This window comes from Oryzias latipes, chromosome 22 (assembly GCF_002234675.1).
Source record: "Oryzias latipes chromosome 22, ASM223467v1".
NCBI lineage: Eukaryota > Metazoa > Chordata > Actinopteri > Beloniformes > Adrianichthyidae > Oryzias > Oryzias latipes.
Genome location: NC_019880.2, coordinates 20,116,539 through 20,129,032, shown reverse-complemented (window position 1 = coordinate 20,129,032; position 12,494 = coordinate 20,116,539). Strand labels below are relative to the sequence as shown.

Sequence of the window (12,494 nt, the reverse complement as noted above, 5' to 3'; positions counted from 1 at the left end):
TACACATCTGTTCTAAACCAGGTTGTGGGTTTGTTGCTGCAATTCTCAAGTCCTGCTCAGTATTGAGCCTCGCTCTGCTCTTTGTTTTCAAAGTGGCAACAGCAGAAAATGTCCCAAAGAGAGGATGGAGAATGGAAGCAGAAAGCCCCCAGCCTTCTGCCCCATGAGGGGATGCTCCCTCTCCATACAGAGCTCAGTGTCTGTGCTGTAAACCTCATCCTCAGGGTGGAGTCTGAGTGATTTCAATGGACTGATCCTCCTCAGCAGAGCTCCAACCAGCAGCTGCTGCTGCATTAATGGATCTGTCAGCCGGTCTGTTGGTTGTTGTCTGGGAAATATTTGAGGAAGAATCCTCAAATGGAAGACATGAACAAAGTGGATGATCCTTTATAAAAGTATAAATGTAGGATAATAAATAAAGGATCATCAATGTGGGGCGCGCCTCCCTGGGGGGGCGTGGAGGCATTACATCCATTCTACATGCTGTTCTCCATTCTTCAACAAATCTGATCACAGTTGCAGACAAAGGCAGGTGTAGGTATCCAATCCGTGACGGTCGCATGTGCAAAATGCACAGCTTTACTGTTCTTTGGGGTGGCTGTGGGCCAACGGTAGGGCGGTCGACCTTGGATCGGAATATTGCAGGTTTGATTCCCGCCTTGCCCACCCATGTGTCAAAGTGTCCTTAGGCAAGACACTGAACCCCACCTTGGCTCTGGTGGAAAGTTGGCGCCAGTGTTCGGCAGTGGAGCCGTTATCAGTGTGTGACTGTGTGAATGGGTCTGTGACTGTAAAGCACTTTGGGCCATAGAGGAAGGTAGAGAAGCACTATATAAGTATACGCCATTTACCATTTTAAGACGTTAAAGCCGCCGTTAACAACAATAATTACGTCCTCAAATGTCACGGTTAGGATTAGGCTCGTGTAAGTGATGTAAGACCTGCGGATATGCGGTCCTGAAGCACGGATCATTGGTCCCCCCCCTTCCAGCCTTGTCCTACCAGGTGACTCGTGCCCCCCCAGGAGGGGGAACCACTGCTTTAAAGCATGGAGGACTTTAACCCAGCCCTAACCCACATGTAGACGCGTGTTCCAGACCTGCGGCGCCAACGCCAGCCTGCTCCGAAAACAGGCAGCATGTTCGCCACAGTTCCCTCCAGGTTCCTCCACTCACATTACAATATTACCTCCACCCTTCTTATCATGCTGTAATAATTTTCTGCTTGGGTTTTTTTTTCATGGAGACAATTTCTGGGGATTCTGGTTTGTTTTCTGGTGGTAACTTTTGCTCATAACTTGCTTGTAAGCCATGTGACTGCTTGATTTTCTGTCTCTGTCCTACAAAAAGGCTTTCAAAGGGGGAAGTTCATTCAGAAGTAGTATCTGTTACAGACAATACTCATCAGATGTTGGGACACTTTCCAGGTTGTGTTTGTCAGTACATTGATATTCTTTATTTCACTTCAGGTGTAATGAATCCTCTGCCTTCATTGTGATCTTTCTTTCAGATCATGCCCACCAGAAAACCGCCTCCCTGTCTTTGAAACCCCCCTGTCTGCCCTTGCTGCTCCTTTCTTTATCACCACATCCAGCTACATCCACGCCCCCTTCTTCACCACAGCCATCATGCCCCCCAGAAAACGGACGAGGCCCGGCCTGGGCTTCCTCTGCTGCTTTGTCGGCAGTGAGCCTTTGGAGATCAACCTGAAGGACAGCGTTCCCCTTCAGCTGCTGGAGTTTACTGCCCCAATTCCACCTGCAGAGGAGCTGCATGCACGATTCTCTGAATTGGTGGTGAGTACACAAAATATTGAAGTATAAAGTATCATTGTTGAAATTGACACCATTTAATGTTTATTTTTGGAGGAGAACTTACCCAAAGTCAGGGGTTGGGAAGCTCATCAGCCAGATGTGGGTTGGCTGCATCTGGCTCGCAGAAAAATACTAAAACACTTGATGTATTTGAATCCAATCATTTCTACCGCTCACGTTCATGATTGCTGTGCGAGGAGGAGCCAATCACAGCTGTGACTGGGACAGCACTACGTTTTATTGGATTACGTGTGATGGAAATTTGTGGTTGTGAGGTCAGGAAGTAAACTTGCCTCCTTTTCATGAAGTATTCGGCAGCTAATTATAGAAATAATTTTGATGAAAAGGATGGCTGAAAGAAAAAAAGATGAAGTGTGGTTCTTTTTATCAGGGATGGACAATGGAATTTGCCCAGAGAGCAGGTTCTGCAGCGTGTCTGATATGCATCGATGAAACTGTCAAATATAAAGCCGTACTTCCACACACGTCATCCTACATCTGCGTTGAAATACCCTGCAGGCGACAGCAGTAATGAAGCGTGTGAAGAGCTACTGTGTTCCGTGTTCCGTGTTCGGAGCTGACATGGTGACTGGAATTTGGCGAGCTTTGCTGGTGCTTTGGCAACTGTGAGAGATGGAATTCCCAGATGGGAGGCCTGCCCAATCATTCATGCTTGATGGTGTCAATGAACTCATGATGACCTCTCGGATAAAGACAAAATCATCAACGAATACAATACGTACAATACGTGAATGGGCTACAGCCATTCATGTTGGTGCATGTTGCTCCGTCAGTATGTAGACCGTTTATCCCCCTGGCGGCCGTTAGCACGATATTGACGACCGTCGTTCTGTGACATTTACACATCGTCCAATCAGAGCTGCTGCTGGCTGCCAAACCACCTGTCGTCTGATTTTTGTAATAATGTCCAGCGGACTGAAGGGCGTCTGACTGCCAGAGTGGTTGTAGGTATCTGTCTGTAACAGACTACGTTAGGAAAGTCTTGCTGTTCTGCCTATGAAAGGGACAACGAGACAGGACGATTTCTTTCACTGAGTTTGCTATACAGAAATCTCCAGACGGATAAGCTTTTTCGATCTGTGCATTGTGGGGGAAAAGCGGACTCATGGCGCTTTTTTGTGAACATGAGCAGAGACCCATCCCAGGTTTTACTGCATCAGGAGACGCTTTGTGCTCAGACCTTTGGGCGAGGTGATGTTTTGAACGATCATTTCAAAAACACAGCTGGAATAAGGATTCGGGTCTGTTGCTCCACAGCAGGTCTTTGCGTTTCCTTTTCTTGATATGACAAACATCGAGCAAGCACTGAGTGGCTCCTAAAGTAAAGACGGGAATGAAAACATGACGGTAATTATATTGGCTCTGCTGTAAGGAAACAATATTTTGGGAATCTGCTGACACCAGGAGCCAGCTCAGCCACAGGAGCATCGCCGCATCACCACAACACCCACCCAAATTAGAACAGCAACAGGGAGGGTCCACTCCCAGTCGTGGGGCTGCAGTTCTGGACCCCGGCCTCCCCAGTGACGGCGAGCACCGTGGCAACAACCACAGACTAAGCTGGCAAACCCTGGCAGGAATAATCTCCATAAGGAAACACAGGCTAAAATCATCAGAAGGCCAGGAAAGCCCAACAACGCCTGTACTTCCTCCACAAACTGAAGAGGGCCATGGGTTGATCAGCTTCTTTAAAACCTCTACAGCACATATGTCAAACTCAAGGCCCGGGGGCCAAATGTGGCCCTCCATGTCATTGTATGTGGCCCGCGAGAGCATAAAAGTTTTTATTTTCTTAAAAATACAAATCGGTGTTTATATCTAGGGGGAATCTGACTTGGAATATGGGATTGAGCAACTATACATTAGAACTTAAACACTGTCCATATAACCTAACCTGACAGAATCAAAATGTAAAAGGATTTATGTTAGAGTAACAAGCAAACATATGTTTTCTATGCAACTGTAATTGTCACTTTAAAAAGTTATAATAAATAAATAATGAGTTATTTAACATTAAGGAGTAGTTACATTTATTTTTCATTACATTTAGTTACATGTATAAGTTATATCTGGCCCTTTGAGGACAGCCACTGTGCTGATGCGGCCCTCAGTGAAAATGAGTTTGACACCCCTGCTCTACAGTCTCTGTGGCCCTGAGGTTCTCTGGCAGTTCACATTTCAAAAGCAGAGATAAGGACGCCCAAGACCATGAAAACATTTACATGAACAAACCATTAAAAGAATCTTAGAATCGACCCTGAAACGCACAGGGAGCCAATGCAGCCGTTTAAAAACGGGGGTTCAGCCACTTAGTTCTCTAAGCATTTTAGGATAGCACAAGATTTTTCAGTAAACTAAAGAGAATCCATCCGTTTCCTTAACCCGCTATGTCCTTTTCAGGGTCACAGGTTTTTTGAAGCCTGATGAGGGAAAAGGCAGAGTTCACCCAGGACAACTCGCCAGTCTGTCACAGAAATGGTCAATGGCGTGTACTTGTATCGCACTTTCTACCTTCCTCGAAGGCCCAAAGCGCTTTAAAGTCACACGCTCACACATTCACACACTGGCGCCAACCTTCCACCTGAGGCAAGAAGGCGTTCAGTGTCTCTCCTAAGGACATTTCCGCACATGGGCAGGAAAGGCGGGAATCAACCCTGCAATCTTCTGATAGGAGGTCGACCACAATCACTCCCACAAACCCCTAGGGAAATTTAAGAGTAATTAAGCAACCTAAGATGCATTTTTTTGGACTGTGGGAGGAAGCTAAAGTTCCCAGAGAAAACCCAGAATGCACTGGGAGGACATGCAAACTTAACACCCAGCTGGGATTTGAACTCACTGTGAGACGAGAGCACTAACCACTGCGCCACTGTCCAAGCAGAGAACAGGGCATTGCATCTAATCTACTGAAGATAAAAGCATCAACACCTTGCTGGCGAGAGAGAGGAACGGTGGACGGGTGAAAGTCTTTACGGCCCTTTGAATGTGTGGATCAAATTCAGCTCAGAGTCAAAAAGGACGCCTAGGTTTCTGATGCAGTAAGAAGGTTCAAAACTCTGACACTTTGGTAAAATCATCTATCTTCAGGACTTATGAGTAAAACTTCAGTGGTTGAGCTGTAAGGAGTTCTCTGCCGTCCACGAATTTATGTCTAAATAAAATGAACGAGAACGTCAGCCTTTTCAGACCTGCGTCCACATTTGTGGTCATCACATTTTGGGTGGTTGTGCCATAGCAGTTTATTCTGCTTAGCTGGAGCCCTGTGACTACATGGCTAGAGGGTTAGCTCAAATATTAGCTCAGGTCTTGAGCGGTTAAGAGGTTCAAGGTCATTCAAGGTCCCCAAGAGGCAGAATATATAACTTCAAAAGTATGTGGACCACTCACATGATTCTCGGACTACAACTGGTGATGCGGTTGCTATCGTCATTATGTCATCAAGAATGAGTGTCTGTTATAAAGACGTCTTTAATGTAATTATAGACTCAAATTAAAATGTTCTGAGAAACAAACTACAGGGAGTGAGAGAAATTAGACTTTCTTCCTAATTCTGTGTCCATGTGATTCATGATTCAGAAATCATAACAAAAAAACAACCTAAAAACATTTTAATGTTTTGGTTTCTTGTCATGATGTCATTGACAGTGCTCTCACGAGGGGGGGCTTTTTTCAGCACCATAATAAAGTTGCAATCACAGTGTATTCATGTCTGGTATTATGGTTAGAAAATGTCAGTTTTTTGTGTTTGTGCTTTAAAGTCATTTTGTTTTATTTGTCCAACGTGTCTTAAAGGGCCTCTATCATAAAAAATAAACTTTAAAAAAAATATTTTCAGTGCATAAAATGTCCATTTCTCACAAAAAACAAACCCCAAAGTGGTATTTTGATCCATTCACACATCCTCTGAGTATTCCTCTAAAATCCTGCTCTCTGAGCACCAGCCCCTCCCCAGCCACAAAAATGAGAGGGTCCTTACAAAAGCTGCAAAAATAACTAATATTTCATAGAAAATGGTTCTTTAGTGTATGTCATATATGATCACATATATGGATATACTCTAAAAGGCTCAAGAATACCTTTGAAGTCTGCTCACATGGAAAACCCGTTAGCATAGCATGATAGCATCGTAGCATCAGCATCAACGACACCGCTGTCTCCAAATCAACACTTTACTAAATCTTTTGTTGCTGCTGTGAGTCCAGCAGGTTTATCCTTCTGTTCTGTCTGGATCCTAGTAAAAATCGTCACACTACTTCATCAGCCTTTTTTTTTTTTTACAACATCACTAACCTATTGTGAGTAGTATAATTTGAAGTTGATTTTTAGATAACCAGGGCTGATCAATGTAGCCAGGAGGGGCCCCAAACCAGGGTCTCCCTGTGCCGGTCCCCAGCCCAGATAAATCCAGCGGGTCAGGTCAGGAAGGGCACCCGACGTCAAATCTTTGCCTAACCAAATATGAGAATCAGATCTATGATATCCATACCGGTCGAGGCCCAGGTTAACAATGACTAGCATTGGTGATGTTCACCAACAGGAGGCCGGGGGAAATTAGACCACTGTTGGTGGAAGAAGGAGAGGAGGAGGAAGGTGTGTTGATAGGAAGAGAGAAAAGAGGAAAGTCGTGAGTGTTGAGCTGAGAGTAGAGACTTTGAATGTTGGAACTATGACAGGAAAAGGTAAAGAGTTAGATGACATGATGCAGATGAGGAAGGTAGACCAGGTAGACGGGTTGCAAGGCTACAAGCTTAGGAGCAGGGTTCAAGTTATTGTATCATGGTGAAGATGGGAGGAGAAATGGAGGAGAAAGGGAAGGGAGGGGGGGTCTCGTATGGCGTGGGCTTGTTCACCCCGGATGAAGACGGTGAAGGACGAGCATTAAAGGAAGAAAGAAACTCACCAAAAGGTGGGCTAACAAACACGACTAATTTGAAGAAGACATTTGGTCGCTCTCTCACTTTTACTCGCTGTCCGAGAGGATAAAGTGCTGCTGAGTGACCGATGGTGAGGGATAATGTTGGACCTTGGAGTACGTTAGAGATTCTGGAGATCAAGTCAAACTGAGATGGTTGGGACATGTCCAGAGGAGAGACGGTGAATCAATTGGTAGAGGGATACTGAGTCTAGATCTGCCAGAGGTCTAGAGGTAGACCAGAGAGGAGGATTCTGGATGCAGAGAAGGAAGACATGAAGGTAGCTGCAGGTAGAGGATGCAGGAGACAGAATGAGGAAGCTGATTGGCTGTGGAGACCCCTGGGGGAAACATCGAAAGGAAATGAAGATGGAACAGAACAGATTTTTAATTAATTTAATTAACTATTATTCACAATAATTCTGGAGTGCCCCTACCCCAGGTGGAGGAGTTTAAGTACCTTGGGGTTTTGTTCACGAGTGAGGGAAGACCGGAGCGGGAGATTGACAGAAGAATTGGAGCAGCGTCCGTAGTTATGCGGTCGCTGTATCGGTCCATTGTGGTGAAGAGAGAACTGAGCCAAAAAGCAAAGCTCTCAAATTATCGGTTGATCTTCGTTCCAATACTCACCTATGGTCATGAGCTCTGGGTCATGACCCAAAGAACCAGGTCCAGGTCCCAGGTGGCTCGGGCATCTAGTCCGGATGCCTCCTGGACGCCTCCACTGGAGGTCTGTCAGCCAGAGGACAGACTTTAAAGCTTTAAATGGTTAAACACCTGGTTAAACACAGTCATTACATGACTGACCTCTTGACCCAGTGTGGACTAGCTACACCTCTCCAGTCATCTGGCTCCGGGCTTTTGTCAGTTCTTGGAGTCAAAACCTAACATGGAGAAGCTGCATTCAGCTTCTATGCTCCACAGATCTGGAACAGACCTACAGAAAGCCTCAAATCAGCTGAAACAGTTCATTTAAATCCAGTTCAAAGATCCACCTGTTCTCAGCTGCTTTGATAAATTTGTGTTCAACAGTTTACATCTGCACCACTGGTCTATGCTTGTTGCAGATTTAGTTCTTCATAACTTTCCTTAAATGCTATTCTAATGTTCACTAATATATTTTTCATAGTTTCTTTTATTGTTTTATGTAAAGAATGTTGAATTGTCTTTGTACAGTAAATGTGCTGTACAGTCTTCCACACACAGGTTTTCTGGTGTGTAGACAAAAAAAAACTTTTTCCAGAAAAACATACATATATGTGCCATTATCTAATTGTACCTTTTTTTATTCAAAGGTGCATCATTGTTGCTTTTAATGTAGAAGATCACTCATTAGCTATTTTCAGCAGTTTTTAACATAATTTGACCCAAAGTTGAAAAAAGCCTTTCAATGTGTGTGAATCCTCTCCTGCTTTCTAGCTGCACACAGATCAAGACTCTTGCATAAGGGCAGAGAACGGAAATGTTTCTCCTCCTCTGGGCCATGGGAGTGAATTTCCTTCCTTGGGCATGCTTTTCATTGCAGCCATTCTTCCCGTCTGTTTTCGTGCCCTCTTTGCTGTAAAGTCATTCTCAGCTCGTGCTTGTCTGCTTGGATCTGCCTGAATGATCAAGATGGGATGAGTGTCTGTTCATGGAGCTGGCTCTGTGTGGAGTCAACGTTTACAAATAAGAGAGTGGAGGAAAAGAAATGCTACCTCCTTTAGCTTTAAAAGTGTAATGAGACTGGACTCACTATGTGTGACCTGTTCTTCTCAAAAATGGATTTATGAAGCAGAGAGCTGCTAATTCTGACGCACATTGAAGCAAAGGATATCTGTCTGGGTAATAATGGCAGCTACAGCTTCCTGTAAGTACCCTGGAGACTCCATATGACTTCCTGCCATCGAGTCTGTCTTTCCTCCATTCTCTATCTTGGCTAGGAAATCGCGGGCCTGTGGATTGTCTGCCTTTCTGTGTTCTCTCTGCCAGACTTTGCAAAGATAAAAACTAGAATTGCAAACAGGAATTACAACGTCAAAGATATGCAAACACAAGTGGCGGCCACATTTGTCATGTTGGCACAACCTATTGGATTTCCTGTCCACAAAGACAGCCTGTATACGACTCACAAGCAGGTCGCGACTCATGAGCCGCCGGTCACAACTCACGATATGCAGGTCGTGACTCAGGAGATGCAGGTCACGACCCATGAGCCGCAGGTCACCACTCTCAAGCCGCAGGTCGCCACTCGCGAGCCTTAGGTCACGACTCACGAGCCACAGATCGCCACTCACGAGCTGCCGGTCACAACTCACAAGCCATAGGTCGCCACTCACGAGCCACAGGTCGCGACTCATGAGCCGCCGGTCACAACTCACGATATGCAGGCTGGGACTCAGGAGATGCAGGTCACGACCCATGAGCCGCAGGTCGCCACTCTCAAGCCGCAGGTCGCCACTCACGAGCTGCCGGTCACAACTCACAAGCCATAGGTCGCCACTCACGAGACGCAGGTCGCGACTCATGAGCTGCCGGTTACAACTCACGATATGCAGGTCACGACTCACAAGCCACAGGTCGCCACTCAGGAGATGCCGGTCACAACTCACAAGCCATAGGTTGCCACTCACAAGCCTTAGGTCACGACTCACGAGCCACAGGTCGCCACTCACGAGCTGCCGGTCACAACTCACAAGCCATAGGTCGCCATTTACAAGCCATAGGTCGCCACTCACAAGCCGCAGGTCGCGACTCATGAGCCGCAGGTCGCGACTCATGAGCCGCAGGTCGCGACTCACGATGTGCAGGTCGTGAATCACGAGATGCAGGTCACGACTCACGAGCCACAGGTCGCCACTCAGGAGATGCAGGTCACGACTTAAGAGCAACACGTCATGACTCACAATATGCAGGTCACGACTCACTAGCCGCAGGTTGCGTGACTCACGAGCTGCAGGTCGCGAGTTGTTGCTCGTTTGTCTCGATTCTTATTAACATCTTGATTGACTCCCTCTGCGAGGAAACAATAAACAGTGTGCAGATAAACCTCTCTTGTTGTTTCAGGATGAGCTGGACCTAACAGACAAGAACAGGGAGGCCATGTTTGCCCTGCCTGATGAGAAGAAATGGCAAATATACTGCAGCAAGAAGAAGGTGAGTTGGCCTGCAGGTGCAGCCACACCCCACTTTAGAGCTGAAGGTGGGTCATGTGAACATGTGGCTCAGTTACACATCAAGGACACGCACGTGCTGTTCCTGAGAACAATCTCTTTAGAAAGGAACATATAACATCACCTATGTGAAATATAATATATGATGTTTGGGGGATTTCCTGATTTTTTTGGGGGGGTTTTGAGCAAAGCCTCCGTCTATCCTACATCGTCTCTCCCGGGTTGGTTGATGAGGGAAGAAAGCAGGCGAGGCGCTGATCAGAATAAACAGTTTATTAACATGACAAATGTTCAAATAAGAGCTCTGATTAACCCCCCCCATGGCAGCATCAGCACCGTCTGTGGTTCCATAAACATAAGCTTATGTCCACCGGAGGGGACTCTTTTATTCTCCCTTTAGATCTCTCCAGCAGAGATCTCCTTCATGCCCTGACCTCTAACCCGAACCCTTCTGGTTCTTCGTCGTTACCGACTGATCTTAGTGAGCGGTCAGTAACTACATCTGGTGAGAGTCAGCAGGACCGGATTTTTCCATGGTGTTAACAATCAGCCGATTACACAAGCTGTGAATACACTTCTATAGCCGAAAACATCACAATAGAGGTAATCCTCCAAGTGATCAGGGTCTTTCACGGGTCAAACAACCTCTGCATCCAGTCCTGAAAATATCTGAATCCTCGTGCATCTCACGTTCACGTGATAGTCTAAAGACCCTCCAAAGCTGTAGACACCTGTCCATCAAGGCCATGACTGTTACGGTTTGGAGCTCAAGAATCCAGATGCAGAGTCAGGTTTCCATGCAAAAAAGGGCAAGTTGAAGACAATTTAAGGACAGTAGATCAAACACTAAGGAGCAGCATCTGCTACAGGAAATGATAACAAGACGGCACACAAAACGCTCCAACACAGAGACGGAAAACAAGGTGACATGGACTTCAGCCGAAAGCACAGGTGAGTGGGCGGAGCAGCAAGGACAAGCCACAGCCGACCTGCACAAGATCAGGAAGTGAAAAGCAAAAACAAAACAAGCAGAACATGTCGGCGGAAAAGAGAGTACACACACCATAACACACACCTCCTTTGTGAGTCAGGGTCATATGCAGAGCCATTCCTCACCTTTCCAAGCGGTGCATGGAGGTGCTCGCATGCAATCAGCCTTCGGAGGGAAAAGGCAGGCAGTGTGATGCAGTTATAACAAGAATGGATCAGATTTATCTGCTTTTCCAGACGCTCAAAGTTCTTCCAATGTGTCCATCATTCATTCATTCATACTTGGTGATGGTAACTACTGATGTAGCCACAGCTGCCCTGGGGCAGACGGGCAGAGGCGTGGCTGCCAGTTTGCCCCTACAGCCTCTCTGACCATCACTGGGACATTCATATACATTAACACAGCATTGAAGTCACACCAGGGGCAGGGAGGGGGTAGTGCCTTGCCCAAGGACACAAAGACAGTTGACTGGGGGGAGCTAGGATTGAACCGCTGACCCTTCGATCATTGGATGACCTGCTCAACCGCCTGAGTAACTGCCGCCCACGTTGTGATGTGTGATGCATAATCAGGCATACCGTGCAGACAGGTGTGTGTGCCTGCATGTGTGCGTGTGTGTTACCTGTCTTTTCGTGCAAGAGGGAGAAGATGCAGAGATGGCCGAACTCTAGACCTTGATTGTTAAAACCATCCATCTATCCAACAATTCTGCCCCCCCGATCTTCCCACCTGTTCTTCCTTCTTGTCTGCGGCCCGGTACCAGGTGGCACACGGACCAGTCCCGGTCTGCCGCCCGGAGTTTGGGGACCGCTGCTCTACAGGACTGCTTCACCACCACCGACTGGAGTAGATTCAAACAGGCAGCCACCAACAACAACATCACTGACCTCCAGGAGCGCACAGAGCTGTCACATCCTACATGAGGAAGTGCATGGACGATGTCACAGCCACCAGAACGGGCCAACCACAGTCCATGGTTGACAGGAGAAGTCCAGAGACTCAGAACACTGTCTTCAGAGCTGGAGACGAAGCTGGTTTGAGAGGAGTCAGGGCCAACCTGTCACGTGGCATCGGGGCGGCCGAGAGAGAGGACTCCAGGAGGATGGTCGACCGCTTCAGAGACAGCAGAGACTCTAGAACCTGTGGCAGGGAATACAAGCCCTCCCCACAGACCGCTGACAGCTCCACCCCTAGCTGTGTTCTGAAAGCCTGCTGACGAGCTCACAGATGTCTTCACCGGCATCTTCAACCTCTCACTCAGCGAGGCTGTTGGCACAATCTCCCACCATCATCACCCTGTCCCAAAGAAACCATTTCCCTCCTGCTACAACAAGTACCGCCTGATCGCACTCCCCCCCCCCCCCCCCCATCCTCACGAAGTGCTTTGAGTGGCTATTCATGCAGCACAGCAAGTCCCCCCCCCCACGCAAGCCTTTTCTTTCCTACCCTTTCTTTTGTACCCTGATCCCCCCATCTCCAACATCCCTTGCTCTCCATCTTTTCCATCCAGTCCAACAAGAAAGGTGTGCGATGATAATTAATTTAAATAGAGTTTAGCCTCAAATCCAAAAGGGGTTTCTACAAATATACCCCTCGTGTGTCAGA

The 12,494-nt window shown here is 47.0% G+C and overlaps 1 protein-coding gene across 1 annotated transcript in view; it reads left to right on the top strand.

The window, feature by feature from the left end:
* Positions 1-12,494, top strand: part of daam2 (dishevelled associated activator of morphogenesis 2) — a 57,421-nt gene that overhangs the window by 11,393 nt on the left and 33,534 nt on the right. Inside the window, exons 2-3 of the mRNA XM_011490628.3 lie at positions 1,510-1,795; positions 9,792-9,881. Coding sequence (XP_011488930.1) covers positions 1,628-1,795; positions 9,792-9,881 — 258 coding nt within the window. The 5' untranslated portion in view covers positions 1,510-1,627. The remainder of the gene's footprint in view (positions 1-1,509; positions 1,796-9,791; positions 9,882-12,494) is intronic.